Raw genomic sequence first — 19917 nt, 5'->3', positions numbered from 1 at the left:
CATTTAAAGACATCACTTGTGTATTACCATCACCATCATCAGTTTTATCACCAGCTACTATTTGTGCTCAGTACTATCTTTAATCTTCACAAAAATCCTATAAGAGATAGGTAGCTGGTGAGTGAGGTGGATGGGTCAGGATTTAAAGATAAATTCATCTGATTCAAAGCTCATGAACTTTTCCACTGTACTTCATTGCTTTTACCCAAATAATACAGTTTTTAATATTTAGATATATCTGAATTTCAACTTATAAACTAGAAAGACTATACTTAACAGTTAAAAATGTTTTTTGCCTAATTTTCACTTTTTCTTCCTACTGTCAGCCATGTCTATTTAATTAGATGAGATATCGGCTATGAAACCACTTTGTAAATTCTAAAGTATAGTAATTCAAACAAAAATTAAAATCATCACTAGACACATCCTGACAAATGCAAAAGAGTATATGTTTGTCATGGAAAAAACTGGTTAGAATATCTTCCAGGGGTGGCATCTAATACTTGGTAAATACATTATGGTTTTGGCCTTGTGGGTACAGAAACCAGATTTTATCGCCACACTTAAAGATCTCAAGGTTAGACTAACATTAATACAGCTTACAAAGAATGATCTATAAAATCAAAATGTCAATTTATTAGTTATGAGAAAAAATTATAATGGGGACTAGAATACTCTAAAGGATACTTACACTAAGGTACCAGTGCATTCTCTCCCTACAGACAGAGCTAAATGGGAAGCCAAATAACAGGAGGTTGCTTGCTGAGCATAGAATCAAAACAAAGGGAATGAGGTTGATTGTTTAATATCCAAAGATCAAAAAAGAATGGTGTATTCATCTCACAATAAAAATGCTCTTTTACATGGGACCAGTATACTTAAATTCTGCTGACAGAAAACTTCCTCACCCTTTGAGGTAAACATACCTCTAACTCTTCTCAAATAATTTCTAAGCCAACTTTATGATGAACACATTATTTCTTTAGATAAATTCATGTATTTCTACCATGTTACAGGTAAATTCATTCTGGTTTGGGAGCCATTCTGTTTTTTAAGGTGATACTTTGTTTTTAAAGTGATTTTATATTAACCTTTAGGGTCAATATGAATTGCAATCAACTCAAATGCAATGGGTTTGGTTTGGGTTTGATTATATTACCTGCTCTGAGACAGAAAGCAATGACCCAGGAATCAGTCTTAGTTTTAATTTCTTGGAGATACTCAAAGTACTAATACACTGTATTATAGCAAATGTAATCCTTACCACAACTCTATATGGTATAGATTTACCCCATTTTATACGGGAAGACACTAAAGTTTTCAAAGAGAAAGTCAATTGCACAAGGTCACACAGCTAGAAAGGCGAAAAGTCAGAATTTGAATCTGGTTTGCCTAACTCCAAAGCTGATATTCTTATTCACTACCCAGTAATCTACAAAATACTCTTATCATTGCTATCCTATTTCTCCACCATTCATCTGTCAGTTTATTGTACTATGGTGGCTTGTGTATTGCTACAAAGCTAGAAGCTATGCCACTGATATTTCAAATACTAGCAGGGTCACCCATGGTGGACAGATTTCAGTTCTTTTTTTTTTTTCAGACTAAGCTAGACTACGAAGAAAGGCCTGGTGATCTACTTCTGAAAATTAGCCAATGAAAACTTTATGGATCATATCAGAACACTGTCTGACTCACCTGTTTGGACATGTTTTCAGAAGGAATCAATCACGGGAGGAGGACATCGTTGTTGTTGTATACCAGTTAAGTTGATTCTGACTCACAGTGACCCTATAGGACAGAGTAGAATTGCTCCATAGAGTTTTCAAGGCTGTAATCTTTATGGAAGCAGACTGCCACATCTTTCTCCCATGGAGCAGCTGGTAGGTTCGAACCTTTTGGTTAGCAGCCAAGAGCTTAACTACTGTACTACCAGGGCTTCTTTGGAGGAGAACATCATGTTTAAAGAATTAGAAGGCCACTGAGGGTGAGGGAGACCTTCGGTGAGATAGACTGGTACAACAGCCACAGTGATGGACTTGAGCATGCCAGTGATCATGAGGGTAACACTAGACGGGGCAACATTTCATTCTGCTATACATAAAGTTGCCCTGAGTTGAAGTCAACTCAACAACAGCTATCTATCGATTGACTGATCTATCTACCTATCCTATTTCTGGTTACCAGATTTCTCACATATATTGCATTTGAGAGGAAAAAAATCCTACAAGTTCCTGAAAAAAGCTCTGTATACAAAGGATGTTTCTGGAATATTCAAATTATTACATTATTTTAAAATTTTAAAGAATAACATAAATGCAGATTATGCTGCTGATATTTATTCATTTAACAAATAAATCTGTTTTGGAAGAAGTACAATCAGAATGCTCCTTAGATGCAAAGATAGCAAGACTACATCTCATTGGCTTTGGACATATATCAAGAGGGATCAGTCCCTGGAGGGTGACATAGTGCTTGGTGAAGTAGAAGGTCAGCAAAGAAGAGGAAGGCCCTCAACAAGATGGACTGACACAGCAGCTGGAACAATGGGCTCAAACATAACAATTGTGAGGATGGCGCAGGATCAGACAGTGTTTCATTCTGTTGTACACAGTGTCACTATGAGTTGGAATGGACTTGATGGTTGCTGTTAGGTGCCGTCGAGTCGGTTCTGGCTCACAGCGACCCTATGCACAACAGAACAAACACTGCCCAGTCCTGCACCACCCCCACAATCGTTGCTATGCTTGAGCTCATCGCTGCAGCCACTGTTCAGTCCACCTCATTGAGGGTCTTCCTCTTTTCCACTGACCCTGTACTTTACCACACACGATTTCCTTCTCCAGGGACTGATCCCTCCTGACAACATGTCCAAAGTATGTAAGATGCAGTCTTGCCATCCTTGCTTCTAAGGAGCATTCTGGTTGTACTTCTTCTAAGACAGATTTGTTCGCTCTTTTGGCAGTCCATGGTATACTCAATATTCTTCACCAATACCACAATTCAAAGGCGCCAATTCTTCTTCGGTCTCCCTTATTCATTGTCCAGCTTTCACATGCATACGACGCAACTGAAAGTATCATGGCTTGGGTCAGGCGCACCTTAGTCTTCAAGGTGACATCTTTGCTCTTCAACACTTGAAAGAGGTCCTTTGCAGCAGATTTACCCAATGCAAAGCGTCTTTTGATTTCTTGACTGCTACTTCCATGGCTGTTGATTGTGGATCCAAGTAAGATGAAATCCTCGACAACTTCAATCTTTTCTCCATTTATCATGATGTTGCTCACTGGTCCAGTTGTAAGGATTTTTATTTTCTTTATGTTGAGGTACAATCCATGCTGAAGGCTGTGGTCTTTGATCTTCATTAGTAAGTGCTTCAAGTCCTCTTCACTTTCAGCAAGTAAGGTTGTGCCATCTGCATAACGCAGGTTGCTAACAGTCTTCCTCCAATCCTGATGCCCTGTTATTCTTCATATAGTCCAGCTTCTCGGATTATTTGCTCAGCATACAGGTTGAATAGGTATGGTGAAAGGATACAACCCTGACGTACACCTGTCCTGACTTTAAACCAATCAGTATCCCCTTGTTCCGTCCGGACAACTGCCTCTTGATCTATGTAAAGGTTCCTCATGAGCACAATTAAATGTTCTGGAATTCCCCTTCTTCGCAATGTTATCTGTAATTTCTGATGATCCACACAGTCGAATGCCTTTGCACAGTCAATAAAACAGGTAAACATCCTGCTGGTATTCTCTCCTTTCAAAACTTGATGGTACCTAACAATAACAACATATGCCAGCCCTGTTCTAGAAGATACGGCAGTTACGAAAGCAGTATCCCTGCTCTCTTGGTGCTTACATTTGGTGAAGAAGCAAGGGTGGGAAAGGGAGAGACAAAATAAATATATAAGACTTAATGGTCTGACTAAGACTAGAAGGACCCCAGAGGTCATGGTCCCCAGACCTTCTGTTAGCCCCAGACAGGAACCATTCCCAAAGCCAACTCTTCAGACAGGGATTGGACTGGACTATAGGATTGAAAATGATACAGGTGAAGAATGAACTTCTTGAATCAAGTGGACACATGAGACTATGTTGACATCTTCTGTCTGCAGCAGAGATGAGAGAGCAGAGGGGGTCAGAAGCTGTTCAAATGGACACAAAAATAGAGAGTAGAGGGAAGGAGTGTGCTCTCTCATTAGGGGGAGAACAATTAGGAGTATACAGCAAGGTGTATATAAGTTTTTGTATGAGAGTCTGACTCAATTTGTAAACTTTCACTTAAAACACAATAAAAATAAATAAATAAACATAAATACATCAGATGGTGTTAGTAGCTTTGAAGAAAAGTACAGCAGGTAAGGGTGATAGAGAGTGGGGCAGAGGGAGAAGGAAGATGCTGTTTTACAAAACGAAGACAAGTAAGACTTCTCTGATAAAGTAACATTTGAAGGGGGCAAGGAAGCGAGCTATGCCATTATCTGTGGGAAGACCATGCCAGACACACAGGTGCAAAGGCCCTGAGGTGAAAGTGAGATTGCTCAAAGTGCGCAGACCCGTGAGGCAGGAGCAAAGTGAACAGGAGGGGAAATGGACAGTGATGGCCTTAGAAAGGTTGCAGGGGCCAGATCTCACAGAGTACTGAATGGTAAGAACTTTTGTTTTTACTCTGAATAACATGAGAACTCTTTAGAGAGGTTTGAAGAGAAGAATGACATGATCTGACAATGATTTTAAAAGAATCCCTTTTATTACTCTATAGAGAAAAGTCTCTGTGGGAGGAAAGGCAGAGAGTGGAAAAACCAGTTAGGAAGCTATTATTAAAACTGAGCCTAGAGACATCATGGATTGGGTTAGAGTGGTCACAGTGGAGGTGGTAAGAGTTTGTCAGATTCTGCATGTATTTGGAAAATAGGACGATATGATAAAAACAATTCCAACGTACAGAACAAAATTTAACACAAAATTTCTCTGTCATTCTATAGTATCAAGTTTTCCAAAGAATGAAATAGAAAGATAACTTACTTTACTGGTCAATGTATTTACTTCTCGTTCGGCTTTATGCAATTTACTGATTAAAAGAGTATTTTGTTCATTGCTTGATTGAAGCTCTTTTTCCAAACGTTCAGATTGTAGTTTAGCAGACTGTTTTTCAGCCTTTTATTAAAAAATATATTAAAAAAAATTTTTTTACAATTATATAAAATAAGCATGATTTAAAAATACACATATAATCATACGACCAAAAATTATTCAAAACCTCAACAATATTAACACCTACCAAAGTAATATGAATATTCTCAAACTACTTTGGTCAAATTCAAATAAAAGATACTTATTCCATCAAATTAAAGAAATTATAATTTAGACACAAAAAATAAGGTTTCATTATCAAACCACAATAGTACTGTATTTATCATAGAACTTCTCTACCTGGTAGTCTCCCTTGCCAGAGGATTTTAGAGAACCAGAAAATATGCAAAAACAGTATCTGGGCAAACAACATTATCAACATCCACCAACACAACAGAAGTCATGCACTTCTCTCATAGGAGTATACCTGAGGCACTTCCTTTATACCTAGTTACTCTTATTGTTGCTGAAATTCAAACAAGCATTTTTTTGGGGTTTCAAGTCTACAATAGATATGAAAAAGCATATCAGAAGATGGAAGAGAGGACTCCTTGATAGTAGTAAGAAGTGAGAGCTTAAAGTCTAATAGAAAGGAACTTAAAAAAAAAATACTCGAGAAATACAAGAATTCAAAAACGTTAGCTAATCTGGAGTCTTTTGAAGTATGGGCAAAAGCTCTTAGCCTCAAGACATAACTAAGATTCTTAATGAAGCCTGTTAAGTTGTCGAGAAAATTTCTGGTTGGTAATATTCATAGTACTCTTTAATTAGGGAGGGAAAACTAAATGTTCTTTAAAAATATCCGCACTCAAAATATTTAAAATGAAAAACTATCTCGCATTTAAAGGATAAGCTTCAATTTTTTAACATCTCATTTCCTATATATCTTAACCATGATAACAAATATGAACAAATCATTTAGGGGGGAAAAAAAACTATTTTCTTCAAATATAAAACAACACTCTCTGGGCACAATGTTAGCAGACAAAGTCAAAGAGAAAAATGCTTAATGTGATGTGCTCATTTTCATTTAATCTGATAAAATTAAATCTAGGCTCTTTTGAAAATGTCATGGATGAGCCCTCCATCTCGTGTCATCATTCAACTTACTGTGAAAGTAATCACTTTAAATGGCCTCAATAAAAAGTTTCACATTGGGACCATACGCACTATATTTCACTGCAACCATCTCACTTATCCTGTCACTGTATAAAACACGTCAAGGATGGGAAGATGGTGACATAAACAATCTTAGTGTGAACTGCTTTATGTTTAAAGTCCAATGATACTGCCAACTTTAGTTCAGGATACCAGCAAATACTATTAGAAGCTCCACCTAAGAAATAAGAAGGTAGCTTCCACTCTTCAAAATATATCAATATACTCCTTGTCCAGTTTGCTGGATGGAAAAAAAAAAAAATCAACATTCTGGATTTGGATATTGGATTTTAATTACAAACAAGGCACCCGCTAATCTTCCTCCAACCTGAATCATTTCACAACTATTCTGCCAGAATTGAAAAGCACTCTGGACTGATCAAAATAAATCAAAACAATTAAATGGGCATATTTGCTACATGTGAAGCACTAAGAACTAGGAGAAGTAAACATATCTGATTAAGATGAAAACCAAGAATTTTTATAAGTAAATAATATTCCTCAGAGGATGAACCTGGCTTTGCCAACCCTTATCTTTCTCCAATGAACTCAGGGAAATAATTCAGTAAAGGCTGGTATGCATTAGTAGCCAAGCTGACTTTTATTACTCTGGCAAGAAGCTGTCATAAGATATATAAGTACAGCATTTCTATTCAAACAGGATTTATGATTTTAAGATCTTGAATCCCAGTATAAGGAAATCACCATCTAGGAAGAAACTACTCTCTCTCTGGTTTGAGATTACTTCAGTCTTCAGAGACTCAGATAAATTTTTTTGGATTTTGCTTTTTCTATTCTGTGGCATTATAAGAGTTAAATTATGTCAGATAGGTGATCTGGCTTTCAAAGTATAAATAATGCCATTGTAAATGGGTAGCATAGCTATGGCTTATGAATCAATAGCTTTCTGCTTTTGAATATATACACTTGGGATTCCACAAATGCGTCAGCATTAAATTGGTAAGCATACACTTATGCTCTAAAAATCAAAGGCTTGTCAATTGCACTTTAAAAAAAGTATCCCATATTCTACCGGGAAGCAATTAAAACCTTACCTCTAGGGATCTAACTGTAGCCTGCATCTCAGCCAACTGCCGCACCTGTATTCTTTGGACACTTTCTACCTGAACACCAGAATTCTCTTTTTCAGCCCTTAATTCTGCTACTTCAGCCTCCAAACCTTTTAATTTCTGACATAAATGGACTTTTTCTCGAACAAGTTGCTCCACTCGTTTGCTGTCTCTTGTGGGATCAACACTAAGCAGCTGGTTATGTAGTTCTTCTTTATCTTTCTCCAGTCTTGCAATCTAATAAGAATTTGAAAGAAAAGCATACTACCTTAAATTACTGAATTTTTAGTTAGGAACATGGTTTACAAGTCAGTAAATTAAAATTAAAAATTGCACAATATGAAAGCTCAGGTGGTGAAACGGAGCACAAAGGAAAAAAACTCTAAAATGTCATTTTTTCATGCTGTACCCAGCTTGACTACAGTGTGAGGGCAAGGACCCTGTCCTAATTTCCCCCTGTCTCCCTATGGTGTCTAACATAGTACTTAATCAGTTGCTGACTAAAATTCAAAATTATAAATAATACTACAAAAATAATTATTAAAAATATATTAAGTATTTAAAAATCATCAGAATGTTATAGGGGTTTATGCAAGATCAATCCACTAACTAGTGCTAATCTTTTCCTCATGTGACAGTAATTCTTGGCCTATGTCTATACTAATAAAATTATCCATTTCAAGGCAACTTAATTCACCCAAAAGCTGCATGTCTGTGTAAATAAATACAAATGTGATTGATGGGAGTTTTTAAATGATAGTTGAGAGTTTATTAAAGTCCTAGTTGTAATGATGGCCTAGTTCTTAGTTCTTAAGTTCAGTAAAGAACTAAAAATCATTACTCCAGGGCATTAGAAAAAGTCACTGGGTAACATAGAGCCAGCACACCCGTGGTCTTGTCATTCATGACAACTATCACTGTGGGACCCTATGCATCTCCTAATCAGGGAGTTTCAAACTGCTCCCAAGCCTGTGAGGCACTTCAGAGGTCCCACACCTCCACCTGCAGGGATGAGTGGGCCAAGGAATCAGGGTAGAACTCATTCTTTCCCTTTCTTGATCTCCCCAACTATGTACCCCCTACCACTACCAACAAATCTTTGTTGTTAACCAGAAAAGCTCCTTTTTATATACTGGGTTTCTTCAACTTAAGATTTGATTCACTTAAGGATTCAGCTGTTAATAACAAAAACAAACTCTACTCTAAACAGCAGGGGTTGTTTGTAGTCAAGATAAGCTTAGGAGGTCCACTCTAAGACAAAAGTACCCTAAAGCAATGCTCTGCACCCTAGGGAGAAGTGACCCAAGAGATAACTGATCACTTACAGAGCTATCAGTGAATATAAGACATATGAGACCTCCACCCCGGGGCAAAATCTGTTCTCTTCATCTGTAAAACGAGAGGTTGGACTGATGACCTCTTTCCAGTTTTGACATGTAGTGATTCCAATTTGGTTTTGGACATACTGAATTAAAAACACCAATGGGAAATATAAGTAGAGCTATCTGGCAGGCAAATTAATATTTTTTCCAGAAAATAAAATTTATCCTAGAAGGCAGCTGTAGCATTCAAAGTTGGGAACTCAAAAGCCCAACTGATTAGTGTTTCTCTTATTTCTCTTCCCACCCTTTACATATAAACATTGCTGCAGGCTTTGGTCTCTAACTTTTTTTCTCCACATTCTTCAGCCAGTTGTGTGACTCTGTACACAGCTGGCCTCAGTTAAAATGAAGGGCTTGGGCTGGAGGATCTTTAAGATACCATTTAGCTTTCTCATGAGGTACAGTTTTGATGTGTTGTATTAGAGGTGCTGGTGGCTCATAATGGACCCTAGTGGTACAGTGGTTAAACATTTGGCTGCTAACCAAACGGTCAGCAGTTTGAAGCCACCAGCCTTGCCTCAGAAATCCTATAGAGCAGTTCTACTCTGTCCTATAGGGTTGCTATGACTCAGAATCAACTTGACAGCAACAAGTTTGGTTTTTGGTTTGGTGGCTTACAAAGAGGTGCTGGAGTCAATGTGTAACTCAGGTCCAGACAACAGCACCCTTTACTGAGTATTTACATGAATCAAGGGCTGCGTTTTACATGCAAAATCACGTTTAATAGCAATATTTTCTCTTCCATCCCCATTTTACATATGGGATCACAAGCTAATGTTTTTGACCAGCATGTTTTCTGTATTACTGCTTTCTCCAGTAGTTCTGAAAGGCATCCGTGTGATAGGTGAAGCGATAGCCAAAGCTATGGGATTAGATGGCAGCTAGTTAAATGCAAAGTCAGGGTTGGATCCCACGTTTATAAGTCCTAAACCAGGGCTCACTACCAAATCATTGCTACCAAAACTAGTGATGGCTCCCTTCTCCTTATTTCTTGTTCATTTATTTATGCGACAGATATTGAGTACTTCCTTTGTACTCAGCAGTGTTTCTAGACAGTGAGGATGCAGTAGAGAACCTAGTAGACAAGGAAACAAACACAAAATCTCTGCTCTCAAGGAGCTTACATTCAATCACTGCCATTACACCACTTTTGTCCCAATCATCTGGGCACAGACCCTGGACACATTCTCAGCTCTTCACTCTTCCTCCGCTCTCAATCAGATTCACAGGTCATCTTCCTTGGTGTCTTTAACTTGTTATACTCTCAATCCTTCTGCTACATTTCCAAGGGGCTTTGTTTCAATTTCTCTTTTATGACATTTATCCAAGTCTGCCTTGTATGACAAGAAAGATGATGCATTAATCAATTTTATTTTTTAAAAAATGTTGAAGTAAAGGAAACTGAATAGAAACTGATCAGGGATTAGGAACAATAGTGGATCTAGGATGACAGTGCCTCTCTAAATCCCCAGGGTATGCAAAAGAAAAAAGCAGTGTATCTAATTGCTTCATTCATCTTTATTTTTATTACCTTTATGATGCAGCATGATACCCTGCTGGTGTAGTGGTTAAGAGCTACAGTTGCTAACCAAAAGGCCGGCAGTTCAAATCCACCAGGCACTCCTTGGAAACTCTGGGGGCAGTTCTACTCTGTCCTATAGGGTCACTATGAGTCGGAATCGACTCAACCACAATGGGTTTGGTTTTGGTTTTGGTAAGCACTTATAAGGAATAATACAAAGAGATCCTGTGTACCCTTTACCCAGTTTTCCCTAATGGTAATATTACTTCCCGTTGTATTTTCTAGAAGAGATTATGTGGAGTTGGGCTTAAATCTTCTTTAAACACTTGGAAGAATTCTCCAGTGAAACCATTCTTTTTGTTAGTTTTAAAATTATGAATCGATTTCCTTAACAGTTATGCTGTTGTTCTTGTTGTTAGGCGCTGTGAAGTAGATTTTGACTCACAGGGACCCCATGTGAGAACAGACCTGCCCCATGGGGTTTTCTAGGCTGTAATCTTTACTGGAGCAGATTGCCAGGTTTCTCCCAAAGAGCCACTGGTGGGTTCGAACCACCAACCTTTTGGTTAGCAGTCAAGCACTTAACTGTTGTGCCACCAGGGCTCCTCTCCTTAACAGTTATAAGTTATCACGTATTGGATGAGTTGTGGTAGTTTGTGCCTTTCAAGGAATTGATCCATTTTATCTAAGTTGTCAAATTCATGTGTGTAGCATTGTTCAAATGTTCTTTTATTATCCTTCTGATGCTGCAGGGTCTGTAGTGATAGCCTTGTTTCATTCTGATACATGTAATTTACACCTTCTCCTTTTTTTGTCAGTCTTGATAGAGGTTTGTCAGTTTTACTGATCTTTTCAAAGAACCTACTGTTTCTTTGATTTTTCCATTGTTTTTCTGTTTTCAATTTCAATGATTTCTGCTCTTATCTCCTTCGTTTGCTTGCTTTAGATTTACTTTGTTCTTCTTTTTCTGAGGTGGGTTCCTGAGGTGTGCTGAGGTTATTGATTTGAGACTTTGCCTCTTTTTTTTTTTTTACCTGTTTCTTTGTATTTTTTTAAATAATTTTTATCGTGCTTTAAGTGAAAGTTTACAAATCAAGTCAGTCTCTCACACAAAAACTTACATACACCTTGCTACATACTCCCGTTTACTCTCCCCCTAATGAGTCAGCCCGCTCCCTCCTTCCCGTCTCTCCTTTCGTGACCATTTTGCCAGTTTCTAACCCCCTCTACCCTCCCATCTCCCCTTCAGACAGGAGATGCCAACATAGTCTCAAGTGTCCACCTGATGCAAGTAGCTCACTCTTCATCAGCATCTCTCTCCAACCCATTGTCCAGTCCAATCCATGTCTGAAGAGCTGGCTTCAGGAATGGTTCCTGTCCCGGACCAACAAAAGGTCTGGGGATCATGACCGCTGGGGTCCTTCTAGTCTCAGTCAGACCATTAAGTCTGGTCTTTTTATGAGAATTTGGGGTCTGCATCCCACTGTTCTCCTGCTCCCTCAGGGGTTCTCTGTTGAGTTCCCTGTCAGGGCAGTCATTGGTTGTGGCCGGGCACCATCTAGTTCTTCTGGTCTCAGGATGATGTAGTCTCTAGTCCACGTGGCTCTTTCTGTCTCTTGGGCTCATAATTACCTTGTGACCTTGGTGTTCTTCATTCTCCTTTGATCCAGGTGGATTGAGACTCACTGACGCATTTTAGATGGCCACTTGCTAGTGTTTAAGACCCCAGGCACCTTCGCCTCTTTTTTAACGTATGTATTTACTGCTGTACTAAATTTCCCTTTCAATACTGCTTTAGCTGTGTCCCGAACATTTTGATATCGTACATTTCATTTAGTTTTACGTATTATTTCCCTGAAACTTCCTCTTTAACCCATGAATTATTTAGAAGTATGTCATTTTGTTTCCAGGTGTTAAGATTTTCCTGCTATCCTTCTGTTATTGACTACTTGTTTGATTCTGTTATGGTTGGAGAACCACACTCTATGTCTTCAGATTCTCTGGAGAAGCAGAAACAGTGAGATACATACACAGATGTGGATTAAAAGAAAAAAAAAAAAAAACTCATTGCCACAAGTTGATTCTAACTCAGAACTGCTCCATAGGTTTTCTTGGCTTAATCTTTATGGAAACAGATCACTAGGCCTTTCTTTCGCAGCACTGCTGGGTGGATTCAAACCACCAAACTTTAGGTTAGTACCAAAAAAAAAAAAAAAAAAAACCCCGTTGCCGTCAAGATGAGTCTAACTCATAGCAACCCTACAGGACAGGGCAGAAATGCTCTACAGGGATTCCAAGAAGCATGTGGTAGATTTAAACTGCCGACCTTTTGGTTAGCAGCCAAACTCTTAACTACTACACCACCAAGGCTCCAAAACCAAACCAAACCTGTTGCTGTCAAGTCACTTCGACTCACAGTGACCCTAAAGGACAGAGTAAAACTGCCCCATAGGGTTTTCAAGGCCATAATCTTTATGCAAGCAGACCACCACATCTTTCTCCTACAAAGCAGCTGCTGGGTTTGAACTGCCGATTTCCCTTGCACCACCAATAGCTACCATTTATTGAATGCTCACTATGTGCTGGGCACTTGTCTAAGTACTTTACATTTTAATTTATTAAATCCTCACAATACTCCATGAAATATGTACTATTATTAATACCATCTCACAGATTAGGATATCTGTGCAGTTCTGATACACACAGAAGTTTAGGCAGTTCCAAAAGTCACACTAAATAAACACATAAACATTTTAAAATATTGATTTTAGATACAGAAAGTCTGCAGGAGCCCTGATGTCACAGTGGTTAAGCGCTCTGCTGCTAAACTACATTTTGGCATAAAAAACTTTAATAATATTTAATAAAGAAAGAAAATGAATAAAGAAATTAAACATTTCACAAAGCCCTTCTAAAAGGCTGCCAAAATCAATCCCAGAGAATCCCAGGTGTGAGGAAATTAAATTTTAATTTGGGAGATTTTGCCTCTTGTGATGTGACTCATGGTTATCTCAGAAGAGTGCTGGCTAGAGAACTTGGAATACCTTAGATAAAGGAACCATCTAGACCTGAAGGAGCACTCCAGATTAGAACTTCCCAGGACCAAAAGGAATTGTTTTGAGAGGTTTCATAATGTCTGCTAGCATGTGTATGAGGATAAAAATCAAATCCAGAGGTACATTATCAGCTGTGGTGCTATCAGCACTGTAAGAAAAAAAACAGCATGTGGTAACAGGGACCCAGAAAAGTTCTCCTTTATGCCATGGGAACTTTGGTTTCTTGCCTGCCCACATTAACACACCACAAAAGCCAAGGAAAAACTCAGTCAGTTTGAAGAGCATGATGGAAGGATCTCAGTGACTTGTCATTACATATTGTTACTTTGATGGTTTTTCATATGATGCAGTGCTCTGTGCCTTTCTCCTGAGATCTTAATACCTCCCCACTGAATTACCCTTGCTTCTTTCACTCAGTCTACCAGTATAATTACCTATACCTAAAACTCTGTGTTGTTTTTCATTACTCTTTTCAAAATAATATAAAATTAAAGTTCTAATAACAAAGAAAATACAACAGTATCACTTTTGAATAATGTGTGTATCTAACTTCAGAATTTGATCTGTATAAAGCTTAATAACATCCTTAGAGAAAATGCATTCAGAAGTAATGGCATTATCTTTTTCATAAAATAAAGATATATTCTTTCATATATTGTTTTTATTCAGAATATCATGACAGAGATGTGAATTCCTGGAGTGCTTCTCAGGAAGACACTAACAAAGTCTTCCTAAAGTATTTCGCTAAAAACTAAAACACTAAAGGATATTCAGTTATTTCTTTAATCTGTAGAAGTAAAAATGCACAAGCATTGCATGAGTCCTTAATTAGTGCAAGAAATTCCAAGTGTTTTTATTACAACAAATTAATACATTTCATAACAGTTTAAACTGTAGAATCAGAAGATGGCGAGAGGTGGCTTCTACCCTGACATTTTTCTGCTGTGCCCTGATCCACAACCACTTCTTACATTTTACTGTTACTGTGTATAGAAACTAGAGTATAAAGACAAGTGATGAAACTAAAGCAAATACCCAATTATCCACAATTAATAATGCTTCTGCATAATAGTAGGATTGCTATGAGTCAGAATCGACTCGAAGGCACTGGTTTCACTGGGTTCTGCATAATCAATTGGGAAGCAGAAGGAAAAGAACTTCAATCTTATCAGAAAGCTTTACTTCTCTGGCTTCTACTAATTATGACTTCTTAACTAGCAGTTTCCTTCAGATTCCTAAGAATGTCATAAGAGATTCCAATTTATGAAAATTAATGATGCTACTGACCCTTTAAAAGTTTTAATGAATATCATTTGGTCTTTCATGGGTGAAAAAACAGATTAGTCATCAGATTTAAGATGCAGGCTTCCTTCTTTAAGAAAACAAAACTAAGAAACCAGAGAATACCCATAACTGCTACCAGATAAACATCATCATTCGATGTTAAAAGCAAAGTAAAAAATAAAGCACCACCTTATTTATAGCAACTTCCTCAGTAAATAAAAAAAAAAAACTGCCATCGAGTTATAGTGACCCTATACGACAGAGCAGAACTGCCCCATAGGGCTTCCAAGGGGCAGCTGGTGGATTCAAACTGCCGACCTTTTGGTTAGCAGCCCAACCCTTAACCACGATGATCTTCATTTTAGGCCAGAGATCTTTATCATTCCTTTTTTTCATAAGAAAATGTCTTACATGCAGTTCCTTTGAGTCACATTAGTATAGATCAACGGACCTCTTGACAAAATTATAGTTGTTGGATGGCCCCTAATTAGAGAGATGACTTCAAATTACTGGTAATTTCAAACTTAAAACTCTGGGTTAGGAGTTGGGATGTCTGAGTTACCATTAACTTGGCTGCTGGCTTTCTATAAGTCTTTGTGCAACTCACTTATCCTACACCTCAGTTTCATCATCTAAAAATGGAGAAAATAAATACAGTCCTGTCCATTTCACTACTGTAATAGAAGTGAGATAATATATACAGCATTTAAAACTGTAAATAATTTAAAAAATGAAAAAGACTATTACAAATATTTATAGTTTACTGGTACTATATTGTTAATTGGAAACCCTGGTGGCATAGTGGTTAAGAGCTACGGCTGCTAACCAAAAGGTCGCTACGAGTCAGAATCGACTAGACGGAAATGGGTTATGTTGTTAATAGAAGCCCTGGGGCCCAGTGGTTAATGTGCAATATTTACAGTTTACTGGTACTATATTGTTAATAGAAGCCCTGGTGACTCAGTGGTTAAAGCACTGGGCTGCTAACTGAAAGGTCAGCAGTTTGAACTCACCAGCCACTCTGCGGGAGAAAGGTGTGGCAGTCTGTGTCTGTAAAGATCACAGCTTTGGAAACCCTATGGGGCAGTTCTACTCCGTCTTACAGGGTCTCTATGAGTCGGAGTTGACTCAACGGCAACAGGATTGTTTGTTTTTGGTTTACATCAACAGACTCAAAAGATCCGAAGTTCATATAGCTTCTTACATATCAATCATGGAATAGTTTACTCAGTGATGAGAATAAATCAGTTTGATTCAAATAACACAGTTGTCATTTTTATTAGATGCCTAGAACACTATAAGTATTTAGTAATTGATAAAGGAAGGTAAATATATTTTAAGTCTTAATTTCAAATAAAGATAATGCAATAAATAAATAATACGGGTATATCTGTATACAGAATACATCACATAGTTAGATACAGAGCTATTTTTTAAAAATTTAAACAAGAATTAGATTTCTGATTTGAATATGGAAGGATAAAATTGGTATTTCTCTCTTTCCATTCTGAAAAATCATCTAAAAGCAACATGAAAAACAAAAAACGAAAAAATAAGCTCTGTTGCTGGCAAAACTAGGAGACAAACCACAAAATAAGTAGAAGGGCTGCCAAAAGCAATGGAGATAAAGTAGGAGTGAATGAAGCAGGCCACAGATAAAGAATGCTGCAGTCACAGGTTTCAAAAAGAACAAAGTACACTTATGAAGGTGATAGGCATACCCTAAGGTATAAACTCCTTGTTTATATCAGTGGAAAGAAGGTACATGGGCTGGCAGCTAGAGCTCTCCTGGATGCTGTTTGGTTCCAAGAAGCAGAGGGGGAACTGCTAAATAAAGAATCACACAGACAAACTATATTTGCAAAGAGAAAGAAGTCTGTCGCTGTGGCTATGGCAGAAAAGAGATTTTGCATAAAGGAAATCCCCACAGTTGCCTATCTCCATTGGCTAGGGCAAAAAAAAGGAAGAAAGAAACAGAAAAATCTAACAGCCAAAACAGAACATTCACAAGAACAATGTTGCCATAGAGCAGATGAAATTTGTGACAAATACTTCACAATTAATTAATACAACTTGATTATGCAATCAACTTTAATTTGGGACTTAAAAAATACATAATCATGAAATTTTACTGACTAGAATGATAACGATTGGGCTAGTATAATCAATCACTCACCTCTGATTCATTTTTTATTTTTTCTTCTTCTAAAATACGTCCAAATTCTTCTTTCTGGTGTTCGAATTCTGATTTGAGAAATGTATGTTCATAACGAAGCTTATTATATTCAGCTCTATACTTTTCTACTTCCTAAATTAAACAGAGATAGCAGTTTTTCACAAATTTATAAATGAAATCTGTACTCACTGCAAAAAGTCATTTTTGCAAACATAATTTTAAATTACATTATGCCAAGAGCCACTCTAAATAAATAGCTAAATAAATTTCACAGGAACATAAATAAACCTTGGAAAAGTTCTCATGACAAGTATCCTACATACAGAATTAGTACATTCCTGAGAAGGCACCAATACAACAAATTACTATTCAATTAACCTTATGCCTTCACTGAATGTCGTTAAATAAAAATGTATAGTATGCCAAAAGTTTTGACCTTTGGGCTAAATAAAATAATACTTACAAATGCAGTATGCCTTTCAAAATAATACAGTCAGTTGGAAAAAATAATTTTATAATAAAGTATGAAATACTCCCCTAAAAGTTGGACCAGGTTAATTCAAAGTAGATAAAAGATTATTTTAATATTTAGTACAGTAACTTAAGATTCAATTAAATATTACAGTGACAGTTGAACTCAACACACCAGCCTGAATAACATATGTAGCACCAACTCTCCTGACTAACAAGGATCACATATAATCCCTGGGGTGCTCAAATCCTCCTTCCTAACACTCTACAAAAGTTGCTGACATTCTGACTACTCAATAAGACCTGGGGAATACAGCAAAAAGACGTAGAAGACTATTTTCAGTATGCATCAGAAATTAGGTAATGAGGAATGCACGCCTCCTGAAATACTCAGGTCCCTGTAATTTTCAGTTCAAAGATTTATCTTTGGGTCCAGTTTACAAACCAGGTAAATGGGTTTCACGGTTTCATTAGAGCCCTACTTTGTTTTGACTTTCTTTTTTTTTTCAGCTTGATCATCTACCTTAGCTATGAGTGATTTTATTTCCAAAAATAAACTCTACTCCAAAGCGTAATGCTTTGCCACAACAAAGGATATTCAAAAGATGTTACCAACCCAGTAAGCCACTATAAAAGAGGTATTCCACGATTGATTGGTACAATGGCAACATCACTAGACAACAGCTTCCCAAAGGACTTCATGCTGAAAAGGACAATACTTATTTGTATGGACAAGGCCTGGTATATTTGTTAAATAAGGTAACATATAAAATGTCTAGCATATAAAATATCTAGCATAGTACCTAATATATTTAATATCTAAAACCTTTTCCTGGACCCATTGCTAAACGTTTAGTCACATTATGCCAACATTTCTTATTAGGAGACTGGTTTCAATCTGAAGTAAAACCGTAACACATTTTTACTTTTCTAAGGTCGCATAAAATTCTTTCTTTCATTCAACAAATATTAACTGAGAAACTACTATATGCCAGGAACTGCTCTAGGAACTTTGGATGTAACAACGAACAAAACAGATAAAGGTTCCAGCTCTCACAGAGCTTACTTTCTAAAGGGAATGAAAGAGAAAATAATAAATAAGTAAACTGTAGCATATGAAAAAAAAAAATTTTTTTTATGAGATGACAATAAATACTAGAGGAAAGATAAAAAATTAGAGCAAGGTTTAAGGGAGAATCCAGAGATCTGGCAGTGAAAGAAAAGACAGCTTGCAATATTACACTGGGGCAGAGGGGAAGGCCAAAGGCAGCCTCAATGAGAAAGTGACATATTATTTTCTTTTCTGGTACTTTAATGAAGGTTTACAGAACAAACTAGCTTCTCATTAAACAATTAGTACATATATTGTTTTGTGACATTGGTTAACAACCTCACGACATGTCAACACTCTTCCTTCTCAACCTTGAGTTTCCTATTACCCACTTTCCTGTCCCCTCCTGCCTTCTAGTCCTTGCCCCTGGGCTGGTGTGCCCCTTCAGTCTTGTTTGGTTTTATGGGCCTGTCTAGTTTTGGGCTGAAGGGTGACCCTCAGGAGTGACTTCATTACTGAGCTAAAGGGGTGTCCCAGGGGCCATACTCTCAAGAGTTTCTCCAGTCTCTGTCAGGCCTGTAAGTCTGGTCTTTTTTTGTGAAAATTTTGTTCTACATTTTTCTCCACTCTGTCTGGGAGCCTCTACTGTGATCCCTGTCAGAGCAGTCAGTGGCAGCAGCCAGGCACCATCCAGTTGTGCCGGACTCAGTCTGATGAGGCTGCAGCAGTTGTGGAGAAGGTGACATTTTAGCAAAGACTTAAAAGAGATGAGGAAGTTAGCCAAGCAGCATATGAAGGAACAGTGTTTAAGGCAGAAGTAGCAGTTGAAGCGAGAAGTCTTAAATTGCCCCGTTACTAACAAATCAAAGAAACACCAAGGAGTCCAATGTGGGTGGAGGCAAGGTCAGAAAAGTGATGGGACCCAATCATGGGGAGCCTCTGAGGCCACTATTAGGACTGAGTAAGAACGGGAGATATTGCAGGGTGTTTGAGTAGGAGAATGATGCTTTTTATAAAACCTTATAGTCACATGAAAATAAATGCACAGTTTTTCCAAACGAATTACTTACTTCATCTAGATTCCGAAAACGCTCTCTCATTGGAGTTTCTAATTCTTGTTGTATTTCGGCTCTTAACAATTCCAGTTTTTGTGGAGTTAATACCTAATATGTAGAGAAATAGAAACAATCCTAAATATAAAATTATAAATATTAAAATCAAGAATTTGCCAAATTTTAAAGCCTCCCTAATTATAAAAACGGAATTCAATTCATAGATGTTTTCTCAAAATAGCTAATTTTATATTAGTCACTATATAAACAGAGCTTTAATTTGAACCAATACTTGAAGAACCTTACTTTGGGTTAGGCACTTGGCTGCTAACGGAAAGGTTGGCAGTTTGAATCTGCCAGCTCCTCCATGGGAGAAAGATGTGGAAGTCTGCTTCTGTAAAGATTTCAGCCTTGGAAGCCCTATGGGGCAGTTCTACTCTGTCCTATAGGGTTGCTATGAGTTGGAATCAACTCGACAGCAACAGGCTTGGTTTTCTGGTCTCAGTGAGTGGGGTATCAAAAGGTTGCAGCCATCTCTAATCTACCACAGATACACAAGAGGC

At 37.6% G+C, this 19917-nt stretch overlaps 1 protein-coding gene across 4 annotated transcripts in view; it reads right to left on the bottom strand.

Moving 5' to 3' along the window:
* The window catches only part of CEP83 (centrosomal protein 83), a 170721-nt gene that overhangs the window by 54261 nt on the left and 96543 nt on the right, over positions 1-19917 (bottom strand). For all 4 annotated transcript variants that reach the window (XM_023559732.2, XM_023559730.2, XM_003405263.4 and 1 more), the window contains 4 exons: positions 19373-19465; positions 16781-16912; positions 7346-7597; positions 5025-5156 (listed from right to left, as the gene is read on the bottom strand). In XM_023559732.2, coding sequence (XP_023415500.2) covers positions 5025-5156; positions 7346-7597; positions 16781-16912; positions 19373-19465 — 609 coding nt within the window. The remainder of the gene's footprint in view (positions 1-5024; positions 5157-7345; positions 7598-16780; positions 16913-19372; positions 19466-19917) is intronic.

Source organism: Loxodonta africana, chromosome 4 (genome assembly GCF_030014295.1).
Source record: "Loxodonta africana isolate mLoxAfr1 chromosome 4, mLoxAfr1.hap2, whole genome shotgun sequence".
In the NCBI taxonomy this organism is placed as follows: Eukaryota; Metazoa; Chordata; class Mammalia; order Proboscidea; family Elephantidae; genus Loxodonta; species Loxodonta africana.
The sequence above is the reverse complement of the archived record's forward strand: the minus strand, read 5'-3'. Positions and strand labels throughout refer to the sequence as shown.